The sequence below is a fragment of the Orycteropus afer genome, unplaced genomic scaffold (genome assembly GCF_000298275.1).
Source record: "Orycteropus afer afer isolate SDZICR_OR568_19922 unplaced genomic scaffold, OryAfe1.0 scaffold00171, whole genome shotgun sequence".
Lineage (NCBI taxonomy): Eukaryota > Metazoa > Chordata > Mammalia > Tubulidentata > Orycteropodidae > Orycteropus > Orycteropus afer.
The window spans coordinates 5,261,327-5,274,105 of record NW_006921758.1 but is presented as its reverse complement, the minus strand read 5'-3'; the positions used below and the strand labels follow the sequence as shown (position 1 = coordinate 5,274,105).

The 12,779-nt window shown below is 37.7% G+C and overlaps 1 protein-coding gene across 1 annotated transcript in view; it reads left to right on the top strand.

Moving 5' to 3' along the window:
- The window catches only part of SLCO1C1 (solute carrier organic anion transporter family member 1C1), a 61,501-nt gene that overhangs the window by 24,347 nt on the left and 24,375 nt on the right, over positions 1-12,779 (top strand). Inside the window, exons 6-9 of the mRNA XM_007946788.1 lie at positions 1,269-1,367; positions 3,710-3,955; positions 5,189-5,353; positions 9,294-9,489. Coding sequence (XP_007944979.1) covers positions 1,269-1,367; positions 3,710-3,955; positions 5,189-5,353; positions 9,294-9,489 — 706 coding nt within the window. The remainder of the gene's footprint in view (positions 1-1,268; positions 1,368-3,709; positions 3,956-5,188; positions 5,354-9,293; positions 9,490-12,779) is intronic.

Sequence of the window (12,779 nt, the reverse complement as noted above, 5' to 3'; positions counted from 1 at the left end):
TCCTACTTCCGTAGTGATACTGCCTCGGAAACCCAAGGAGGGGTCGCTATGAGTCGGGGCCGACTCGATGGCAAATAACAACAACAACAACAACAACATCTTCTCATTAGCAGCCAAATAGTTACTCACTATACCACCAGAGCTCCTTGATCATAGCCAAGCAGGCTATATTTAAGAACAAGGCTCTTGCTCCAGCAAAAACTTCAGTACAAATCAGGAGCTAGAACTGGAACACATTTATCCAATAAACTGCAAGACACATTCCAAAAATTTTATTCTTTCATTTGTGTATTCATTCATTTTAAAAAATATAATTTATACCTACTCTAGACCAGGTTTTGTTCCACAGCAGTGAACAAAATTGTTGAGTTCCTTGACTTCATAAAGTTGAAAAATCCAAACTTCATCATATGCACTAAGAAATCACTCGGAAGACTGGAGGGAAGGTTTCAAACAAAAGAACCATGCCAGGTGCCTAGGGAGTCGCTTTCCTTTCCAGGAACTCAGAGTCTGCTCCCTTTCTTTGCTCTCCATCATATTAGGAAAGGATCTAATATCTGCTGTTTAACCGTCCAGTTAATTTAAACTAATGTTCAATATGTGCATTTTAAATAGCAGTGAAATGAAAGACAAATGAGAGATATCTTGCAGGGAAAAGCTGGTTACTAGAAGTGGTGTTATGTAGGCAGTGTGCTGCACTTAACTGTTTAGGGCAGACCTCACTGATCATGACTGTTCCAGAGAACAGACCCCTCTTCCTGTTCCAAAGTCTAGTTCCTTTGCTACCTGCATCCAGGGATCCGCTCAGGTATTGCTCTCACCAACGGTTCAGAGAAACTCTGAGTGAATGGATGCACATTTTCACTAAGGTGGAAGAAATCATGTTCAGTATCAAAACAAATCTGACACTTAAGTGACTTAAAAAGTTTTGGAAAGACTGTAAAAATTAGGTTAATTCTGATTTTTATCAATAGGGCATCTAATCCTAGGGAGTATATTTTTCTCCATTGTGAGAAATTAACTTCTTCAGAGTCTTTGTTTTCTTACAAGAGACAATTGTGCCCTCAAACTTTTCATTGTTCACCCAAAGCAAAGAAGGACTTATTTCCTGATTCAATGAAATTGAAAAATTGACAAATTAAGCACAGCTCTGAGGAGCTGATGAAATATTTTTGTCTGGTTACTGAACCTCACATTTCTTGCTTAAAAATGTATTAATTTATGAAAGAAAAAACATGGCAGTTTTTTTTTTTCTTTTTTTTTTTCAGGGTGTGTGCAGACGGTTGCAATTATAGGACCAATCTTTGGCTTCCTATTAGGCTCATTATGTGCCAAACTGTATGTTGACATTGGCTTTGTAAACCTAGGTGAGAGAGTTTATTTTTATTTATTCATTTATTTTAGGTACTGTATTTTCTTTAATGAAGATAGTGTGGAAAATATCAAATTTCTTTTTATTAGTGATAGGATAGTAACCTTTGATAAAATGAAAATAACCTATGGAAGACTTATTATTAATGTAATCATCACACACAAAAAAAACATGCTTTAATAAATGGAACATGAAAAATAGGTAGTCTTTGGAACTGGATGACCACAGTTTGTTATTAAGTTGTATCCTTTTTCACTTCTGGTTTTCCAGTTCAGACGCATTCCAGCATAGTTAAGACTAAAAACTATGGCTACTTGTTGGCTATTGTTGGTTTTAGGTGTGTAAACATTTATTACAGTCATATCAATAGGTAATATATCTGGGAACTTGTCAAAAAGGCTAAGGATTGACAGTCTTCTGGCAACCAAAGTTTCCTTCTTCTTCTTTTTTTTTTACCATGCAAATATTTTTAAGTGGAGAAGTACTGTCGTACTCCTTCCAGCATTGGTTGTGTAGGGAATATATGGGGAACTTGATCTTTCCATAGTTATATTTCTTTCCCTGGGAACTATGCCCTCTAGAAATAGACAGTATTTATCTTTTTAAAAGAAGCACAATAAAGCAATCAAAAACAAGAAAATAAGTAATTTTCACACACAGGAAATTCCACAATTACATTTTGAGATCATTATGTGTATTCATTTATTTAAAAACATATATATTTTATATCTACTCTAGACCAGGTTCTATTCTATTGCAGTGAACAAAATAACTGAGTTCCTTGATGTCATAAAGTTTTAAAATTCAAACTTGGAGACAGAAAATATGAAAGTATAGGTGTTGTGACTAGGACAGAAGGAAAATGTTAAAAGAAAGCAATTAACAGGCAGTAAGAAGCAAGTATAAACATCTTACTGCAGAATGCAGTAGCAATTAAGCCTGCTTGTCAAGAGACATGTGCTTATTTTGTTGTTCTCATGGAGAGTATTTGAGGTATAGTGATATGCTTTATTGGTTCTTAGAAATGGTGGTACAAACAGTTAAAATTTGTACATGTGTTACAATGGTTGAAGACCTGACAACTAACTAAAAGATTGCCAGGTCAAACACACTCAAAGGCACCTTGGAAGACAGATCTGGCAATCTGCTTCCAAAGGTCACAGCCTTGAAAACTGTTTGGAGCAATTCTAACTCTACGTACATGGAGTCACCTGAGGCAGAATTGACTTGGAGCAACTAACAACAACATACAGAAAAACAGTTTGGTTCAAATCTTGGTAATAGAATAGTTTATTTGTTTGCTTGTTTGTTTTTAATTGTGAATAAGATCCCAAGGTTTTGTTTCTATATAAAAATCTTGTTTCAGACCTAGAATAGCTCTGATATTTTATTAACCACAAATAAATAAATAATGTTCTGCTGATTTAGCCTCAAAGGGTCTCAAGTTTACCATCTTTGTAATCAGCAGTTTACACTAGGTTTGGTCTCAAGGGTGCAAAGCATAACCCTTTCTTCAAGTAAAATCTTAGATGTTTGATACATAAATCAGATAAAAGTGGAGCTGATATGGAGTAGTTGGTATATAAGGTTTTGAGCCTTCATAATCTCCCTCACACATAACCTGCCTCATGCCAAGGGTCCAAGGGCCATTCTGCAGAGCCCTTGACTGAATGTTGAAAGTCGTGAGGTCCCTTCCAGTATTTAGACTCTACTTGTAGTTCAAAGGGGAGCTCTGGTAGCGTAATCCCTAAGGCATTTGACTGCTAACCAGAATTCTAGCGGTTCAAACCCACTAGCCACTCCTTGGAAGTAAGATTTGGCAATCTACTCCCATAGAGATACTGCCTTGGAAACCCAAGGAGGGGTTGCTATGAACCAAGTGGACTTGACGGCAGTGAGTTTGGTTTTTTTGTTCTCTAGTTCAAAGAACAAAAGGAGAAAATATGGCACTCCAGAAGCACCCTTGTCTTTCAACAAGCAAGATAATTATGTTTAAAGTAGAAAAAAATCACATATGAATTATTAGATCTTCTTATGGTGAAATAGAGCCAGTGGGGGGAAAAAAAACACTCACTGCCGTCCAGTCGATTTGGACTCATAGCAACCCCTCCTTGGGTTTCAAAGGAGGTATGACTATGGAAGTAGCTTGCCCATTCTTCCTTAGAAGGAGTAGCTGGTGGGTTTGAACCACCAGCCTCTGGTTAGCAGTCAAATGCCTTAAACACTACACTACCAGAGCTCCTATAGAGCCAGTACTAGGATTAAAAAAAAAAAAGACTTATTTCAATATGTTAGTTTTGCCTTCTCTACTACTTAATCCTCCTCCTTATCTTTCAGAACATATAACCATTACTCCAAAGGATCCCCAGTGGGTAGGGGCCTGGTGGCTTGGTTATCTAATAGCAGGAATCATAAGTCTTCTCGCAGCTGTGCCTTTCTGGTGTTTACCAAAGAATCTGCCGACACCTCGTGGTCGAGAAGATTCCAATTCCTCCTCTGAAAAATCCAAGTTCATCATGAATGATCACACAGACTATCAAACACCCTGTGGAGAAAAAGCCAAAATAATAGAAATGGCAAGAGGTGAGTCAGATTCACCATGATTTTGAAGATCTTTTCGTTTCCCTGTTGGCACTTTAGGGGACCAAGAAATAGTACTCCTTTTCACTTTGTGTGTCCAGAGCAAGTTAAGAAATCACACAAGAAGCTGACATGGAGATGAAAGAGTCAGTTTTATTACTGGAAAAATTGACTGAAGAACATGACAGTCTTGATAACCCTCCCTCAGACATCTCTACCATTATACTCCTTCAGTATAGATTTTGCAGTTGTCCCTACCCAGGATTTCTGCCTTGCATCAATCTGGGTGGACAGACAAGAAAAGAGCAAAACTTCAGAGTTTGTAACCTTTTGACAGATGACGTCCACTCTTAGAGAAATGTGAGCCAATGCATTCTCTCCCTGCAACAATCAACTGAATGACTGTGCTATGAGGCCAAAGACCAAGAGTGGCCCTTCTGTGAATTACTTTTGTGTGGAAATGACTGACCAAGGACAAGATTGCTTAACATACCCACTCTGTTTCACCCCAAATTTATATTTATAGAAATTCTTCATATTTCTGTTTGGCAATACCATATAAGAACAGAGAGTATCAAAACTCACTTCTTACATTCAATTTCATATACTAAACAGAGATAATTTTCATATTCCTTTTTTATGCCCATGACCCAAGTTTGGAAAATAGAAACCAGAAATCCAAAATTCTTAATATCCTGCCTATGACTCCCAGTTGAGTGGTTGCTGTTGTTGTTGTTATGTGCCATCAAATTGGACCTGACTCATAGCGACCCCTCCTTGGGTTTCTGAGGCACTATCACTATGGAAGTAGATAGTCCCATCTTCCTTCCGAGGAGTGGCCGGTGGGTTTGAACCACCAGCCTTCTGGTTAGCAGTCAAGTGCCTTAGGCACTATGCTACCAGGAGTTGAGTGGTAGAGTACCTATTTTCATCTCTCTTGTTCTTTTCTCACATCAGTTGGAGGAGTCTATTCCTGTCTGACTTATGCCTCTAGCTGTAGTCTAGAATTTTGCCTACAGAACTTAGTAACTCTGCCTGGATCTGAGCCTGGTTGGATCTCAGCCTTGATTTGTGCCAATAGCTTACTATCGGTGGTGTTTACATGTGCCATAGGGTGAATGGCCCTGAACACTCATAACTGGACTCAGCAATCTAAGCCTTACAGCCAAAGCTATAACTTTTGCCACATGTCACACTGTCTTCTAATTACTCCATGTTTTTTATTTTTTGTTATAGATTTTCTTCCATCACTGAAGAATCTTTTTGGAAATCCAGTGTACTTCTTATATTTGTGTGCAAGCTCTGTTCAGTTCAATTCCTTATTTGGCATGGTGACATATAAACCAAAATACATTGAGCAACAGTATGGGCAATCAACCTCCAAGGCCAACTTTGTGATTGGTATACTTCTCTGTCCTGCATTCTTTCCAATAGGAACTATTTTAGATGGATCTTTCTGCCTCTTAGTAATTTAGAGAAAATTGTTCCAATATTTAAGCCAAAGATAATTTAAGGCATTTTAGGTATGAATTCAAAAATAAGAGAAAAAAATTTAAGAGTGTAATATTTAGGTTCTCTCTGGTGCATATCTGCAGAAAGAATTATTCATAATCATGGATGAATGACTCGGAAAGGAAATGCTTCTTGAAGAGGCAATATCATGTAGAGCATGTATGTATTTTGTGAGGAGATTATTAGTACTGGATATTTGACCTTCAAGTATAGCCAAAACGTCATACCAGTGACCATCTTACCTGAACAGTTTCTGGAATATATGGAATGGCATTCAGTCAGATTAAAATGTATTCATTGAAAAAAATAAAAAATACATTTCATGGAGTCAGAATACTTCTCTGACTTCTGGGAATTAAAAAAAAAAAAAAAAACTCATTACTGTCGAGTCAGCTCCAACTTATAGCGACCCCTCCTTGGGTTTCTGAGACAGTATCTCTAGGAAGGAGATTGCCCAATCTTCCTTTTGAGGAGTGACTGGTGGGTTTGAACCTCCAGGCTTCTGGTTAGCAATCAAATGCCTTAGGCAGAATTGGGTCATTTAAAAAGGCTATGTTTCTAAGACAGTAGTACAGTCAAAATGAGAAAGATATTCAAGGGCAAACAAAAGTACAATGAGATGAATTAAGAGGAATCTCAATTTACAAATGCATAAGCACCAGCCTACAAGTAATTGGATACTTTTCAATGTTAGATTCTCTCATTTAGTCCTTGAGGTTGTCATTTAATGTTACTGTTTGAAGGCATGAAATATAATCTATTTCTGGACACGTTCCTTCACGATAGAAGATTCCAATGGTTTAAAGTCATTTGTTCACCATAAAACATTTTTTTAAATTGCTCTATTTATCTCTTTCTAAAATAGACCTTGGAAGAAAGCAATCAATTATTATTAAAAAAAAAAAATCATTGCCATCAAGTCGGTTCCGACTCATAGCAACCCCTCCTTGGGTTTCAGAGGCAGTATCTCTACAGAATTAGATTGCCCAGCCTTCCTTCCAAGGAGGGGTGGTGGGTTTGAACCAACAGCCTTCTGGTTGGCAGTCAAGTGCCTTAGGCACTATGCCACTAAGTATTATAGAAGATATAATTTCCCTGTAAAAATCTTTAATAATGGACACTTAGCCGATCCTGATATAATTGACTTTTTGTTTGGACTATTCTCTAAAATTCTACATGTTAAGGTTAGATCACTGAACTTTTACTTTCAACATTAATTGGTTCAAATTATTTCAATTTTATTATTTAATATTTGACCTAAAGAAATATTTTAAGTTTTCTTTTCCACACTCCTTCCATGGCAATCAATGTTTAATGTTAACTTTTAGGAAAAATAGAAAAGGAATGAAAGTTTAAGAAAGACATTCTCTTTAATTTATTTTAAAAATTAAAAAATAATAATAATTGAGCAAAAACTTGTAAGCAATAGTTAAGTCCACAAACCTTAAATATATATCTCATCTATGTGTGTGTATGTGTCTGTTCCCTATTTAACTTATCGCTATACCCCCTCCCCCCACCCCAGTGATCAAATAAGTGACTGTGCGGTGAGGCAAAAGGCCAGAAGTGTTTCTCTAGTGAATTCCATATATGTGTATGTGTTGTATGTGTATTTAAATGTATCCTCCATACAAAACATCAATAAATAAATAAATAACACATTTCCAGTACCCCAGAAATCTCCCTTGAACTCCTTCCAGTTGACATTCTTCTTTAAAGTTAATACCTAGTCTGAACTCTATCGTCATTGATTAGTTTAATCTATTTTTGAACTTTATATAAATGGAATAACATTTTATGCGCTTGTGGTAGTTAAGTTTGTGTGTCAACTTGGCTGGGCCTGGTTGAGTGTCTAGGCAGCTGGATGTAGTATTCTCCATGATCAGACTGGTAATCAACTCCATGGTGGAATCTATTGGAGGGGCTGAGTAGCTGCTTTGGATATGTGGTCTGCTTCCCGTATATAAGAAACAGCTTTAGGAATGGTCTCTAGCTTATGGCACGATTGAAGCTGCATGTAGCCGAGTTGTTATTCAGCAACCTGCCATGCTCTGCCGATCCTGGGACTTTCAAAGGACTTGAATCAATGGCCTACCATGTTGTTTGATAACATCAGTACCGTGCCATTTTATTTGTTGACCTTGCACTTGTTAGGCTTAGCAGCCAGTAGCTGCCTGAGTGAAGAGATGCCTCCAGCTTCATTGGGCTGAAAACAAGAAGCAGAGCTGAAGCCCAAGGTTGAGGGGCATTCACACAGCCCCTAGAGCCTGGCACTTTGAACTCGGACTTCTAGCCTCTAGAAGTCTAAGACAATAAGTTCCTATCTGTTCAAGCCATCCTATTTGTAGTATTTTCTGTTAGAGCAGCACAGAGGTAACCAAAACAGCACTCTTTTGTGTCTGGCTGATTTCAATCAAAATGATGCCTGTGAGATTAATTTATGATGTATAGCAATGATTTATTTTTTTAATTTCTATGTAATATCGTACTTGAAGATCTGGTGATGTAGTGGTTAAAATATTCAGTTGCTAACCAAAAAGGTTGGTAGTTCAAACCCACCAGCCACTCCACAGGAGAAAGATAAAGCAGTCTGCTTCCATAAGGATGTGTGGCCTTGGAAACCTTATGAGCAATTCTAGTCTGTCCTAAAGCATCACTATGGGTTGGAATGAGTTCAGTGGCAGTATTCCCTTGAATGTACCATGGACTGCTAGAAGAACAACAAATCTGTCTTGGAGGAAGTAGAGCCAGAATGCTCCCTAGAAGTGAGAATGACCAGACTTTGTTTCTCATACTTTGGTCATGGTGTCAGAGGGAACAATCCCTGGAGAAGGATAGCATGTTTGGTAAAGTTGAAAGGCAGGGAAAAAGTGGAAGCCACTCAAAGAGATGGATTGACACAGTGGTTGAGAGAAGCACGGCAAGAATTGTGAAGATAGGGCAGGCCCAGGCAGTGTTTTGTTCCACTGTCATAGAGTAGCTATGAGTCTGAACCAACTAGATAGCAAATAACAAAAACGACGACATCAACTCTTAAGGTTGTTGCCATGTGACAGACTACACATTAAATTCTTAGTTAAAGGGCTGGTATGTTTAAGGGCAAACAATAAATTTAAGTTATTGTTGTTAATACTTATCTAAGAAGCTAGGTCAACAAAAGCAAAAACAAAAAAAAACAAAACAAAAAAACCCACCCATTTGGCAAAGGAAAAGAAACCAAGATCTTTCTTTCTTTCTTTTTTATTGTAATTCCCTACGCCTAATATTCTATGCGGGAGCTCTGGTAGCATAGTGCCTAAGGCACTTGAATGCTAACCAGAAGGCTGGCAGTTCAAACCCACCAGCCACTCCTAGGAAGGAAGATGTGGCAATCTACTTCCGTAGTGATACTACCTGGGAAACCCAAGGAGGGGTCGCTATGAGTCGGGTCTGACTCGATGGCACATAACAACAACAACAATATACTATGCACAACCTTAATATGGTGGTTGTAAGGGTGCCACCATTTTGTACCTGTCATTCCTAGGATCAGGCTAGAATGGCACTCATTGATTCTATCAGTATTTATTGATTTCCTAACCTGTGCTAGACATTGTGCTAGGCAAAAGTCTAAGACTATCCAGCTGACATACCATTCATCAAGGGCTGTAGGAAAGTACTGACATGTCAGTAGATAATAGTGACTGAATATTTTCATAATTTAAGGTGACAAAATAGTCTAATAACACATCATGTACTATTGTATCATTTTATATAATTACTGAGAAGATGATTATAGTGATTGTAGAGATTTATACCCTGATATATTTTTGTTGTTGTTGCTTCTCAGGGCTCATTAATATACCTGCAGTGGCTCTTGGAATATTCTCTGGGGGGATCATTATGAAAAAGTTCAGAATAGGTGTGTGTGGAGCTGCAAAACTCTACTTGGGATCATCTGTCTTCGGTTATCTCCTGTTCCTTTCCCTGTTTGCATTGGGCTGTGAAAATTCTGAAGTGGCAGGACTAACTGTCTCCTACCAAGGGTATGTTCACTCATTACATGATTTGAAGAGACTGCCTTGTTTAATCAAATCAATTATTATAGAATTTGGAAATAAGATAAATTTATTTTAAAACATCAAGACTGCAGGAAAGGAATTGTTTTAATGTGGGACAACCAATAATACTTATGACTTCAGATCTGTTATTATAGCCAAAATCTGTCATCTCCTTTAAATCTGACTTAAAGAGATATAGCAAATGCTAAACCTACTCTTTAGATAATCAGCCTGATTACTCTAGGGAAGTAACCTGTAGTAGAAAATACAAACCTTGAATTTTACCTCTGTCAATTCTTAGCTAGTTGGGTCACATTCTATGGATTATTTAACTTACCCCAGCATCAATTTTCAAATTGCTTTTTAAGATTTTCTAAGACTTAAGCAAAATAAGGTACATTAAAGTGATTTGTATTTTTTCTGGCACCAAAAAGGTGCTCCATTCATGGGAAAATTTTAAAAATAAATAAATAAATAATACTTGGATAACCAGTGAGATCTCTGTGCCATTCTCCATAGTCTCTGATGTAGTTAAATTATATGCAGCAACATACACACTGCCACTGAGTCAGATCCAATTCATAGAACCCCTCCTTGGGTTTCCAAGCCAGTATCACTACGGGAGTAGATTGTCCAACCTTCCTTCTGAGGAGTGGCTGGTGGGTTTGAACCGCCAGCCTTCTGGTTAGCAGTCTAATGCCATAGGTACTACACCAGCAGTTTCAGGATAATATGACTGTTCCTAAATTCCCTGTATGACAGCTCTCTTTAGCTAGGTGTTTTTCAGTAGGTCAGGAGAAAATGCATTAAAGCACTCAGATTTATACCATCTCATAGGGGGTATGTGACTATATTTCATGGTTTTCCCGAGTCTCTCTCTTAATACAAGCTTGAGTCATGTCAGACTCACTTTGTCTCTTCCCTATCAAGGGCATTTCCACCACTATATCTCTGAATACAAGTTCCAAGACTCAGCTCTCTTCATCTATCTCTTGTTTTTGTTGGGGACCATTGAGCAAATTCTGACTCATAGCAACCCATGTGACAGAGTAGAACTTCCCCATAGGGTTATCTTGGCTGTAATCTTTATTTAAGCCAATTGCTAGGCATTTCTCTCACACAGCTGCTGGGTGATTTCAAACCACTAACCTTTCTCTTAGCACTGTAGTGCTTAATCATTGAGCAACAAGGGCTCCTTTTCATCTATCTACTTATTATTTGTTTTTTTAAAAAATTGAACTCCAACTCTGTATCAGGCTGACCTTCCTGGTTGTATCTGCCTGGCTGCCTGGAACTCTGCATGTGTTCCAAGGCAAACATGCCTGACACTTCCATTTCTTGACAGTTCAGTTACTTCTTGCTCACTGGTTGATCCCTAGCTTTCTGTCTACTCTTCTTTACATGCTTTTTGATGCATCTTGTGGCTATAGTCCAACCTCCACCATCTTCATTCATCTGGTTTCTCCTGCTACTAACTGAGCACCAGTTATAATTTTTGCATTCTAAAATGTCCAGGAAAATTAGTGAATGCAAAGTGCATAAATCATGGCTTCTGAGAGTTTTCAGAGCAGTATTGTTAGACTGAACTGAGTATGGTGTTGATTTAGTAGCAGTCAGCAGGGTAGATTAAAAATGTTAGTTGTAAACATAAATGACAAGGAGCTTCTAGAGAAATATGACACTCCGTGACTTCTGTTGTTGTTGTTGTTCGGTGCCGTGAAGTTGGCTCTGATGTAACTGGCCTTATTTGCCTCACAGTAGACAGGCAGTGGTAGAGTATTTTATATTTCACAATTTACAAAACAGCTTAATTTACATCATCTCACTTGTGTCCTCAGAACACCTCTAAGAGGTGAGTTTTGTTATCCCTATTTATAGAAAACTGAGTTTAGAAAGGGCTTAAAAACAAGCATGACTGAAAGGATAATATAGTTTTACTGCACCATGCTGCCCGTACACTAAACAAGCAAACAAACCAAAACATGTAAACAGCAAAATTTTGAGATCCACTTAAAGGTATACTCACATAATAAAAGATTAAATATCATTAAACAACTGAAAGAAATAATCATTGCATGAGTGGCTATTTTCCTGTTCAAAATATTTACCCTGAAATATTATAAATACATTGCAGTAATACTTTCATTGTTTTAAAAAAAAATGATAAAAACCCTTCTTTGGAAATTGCTTTACATGTATATTTCAGAATATCCTCAACAATGGCAAAGATTTAACTAAAAGCACTTGTGTTAGAAGCAGTCAAAAAAAGGTGGAGGGTGGGCAACATCATTGGGAAAATCTCTCACCTCCCACCACGGCTATTTTGAAAGAAAATTTCATTTGTGTATAGGTATAGGTATGTGTTAAACAATATTCTTATCATTAAAATTTTAAGTCACAATTCCTTTGTCAACATATTCTTCATATGTTGTTATTAGGTGTTCTCTAGTTGGTTTTGACTTACAATGACCAAAACAGAACAAAACACAAGCCAATCCTGCACCATCCTCACAATTCTTGCCATGCTTGAGCCCCTCGTTGCAGGCACTGTGTCAGTCATTGAGGGTTTTATCTTTTTCACTGATTCTCTTCTTTACCAATCATGATATCCTTCTTCAGGGGTTGGTCCCTCTGACAACATGATCAAAACACGAGAAACGAAGTCTGGCCATTCTTACTTCTAAGGAGCATTCTGGCTGTACTTCCAAGACAGATTTGTTTTTGTTCTTTTAGTAGTCCATGGTACATTCAAAATGCTTTGCCAACACCACAATTCAAATGCATTGACTCTTCTATGGTCTTGGGTCAGGCACACCTTAGTCTTCAAAGTGACATCTTTATTCTCTAACACTTTAAAGAAGACTTTTGCAGCAGATTTGTCTAATGTAATACATTGTTTGATTTCTTGAATCAGTAGGTATTGATTGTGAATCCACATTGATTGTGAATCCAAGTAAAATGAACTTCTTGACAACGTTGATCTTTTCTCCATCTCCATCTATCATGATATTGGGAGCTCTGATAGCATAGTACCTCAGGCACTTGACTGCTAACCAGAAGTCTGACAGTTCAAACTCACCAACCACTCCTCGGAAGGAAGGTTGGGCAATCTACTTCCATAGTGATACTGCCTCGGAAACCCAAAGAGGGGTCGTTATGAGTTGGGGCCGACTCGATGGCACATTACAACAACAACAACAATCATGATATTGTTATTAGTCCAGTTGTGAGGATTTTTGTTTTCCTTATGTTGAGGTGTAATATATATTGTGGCT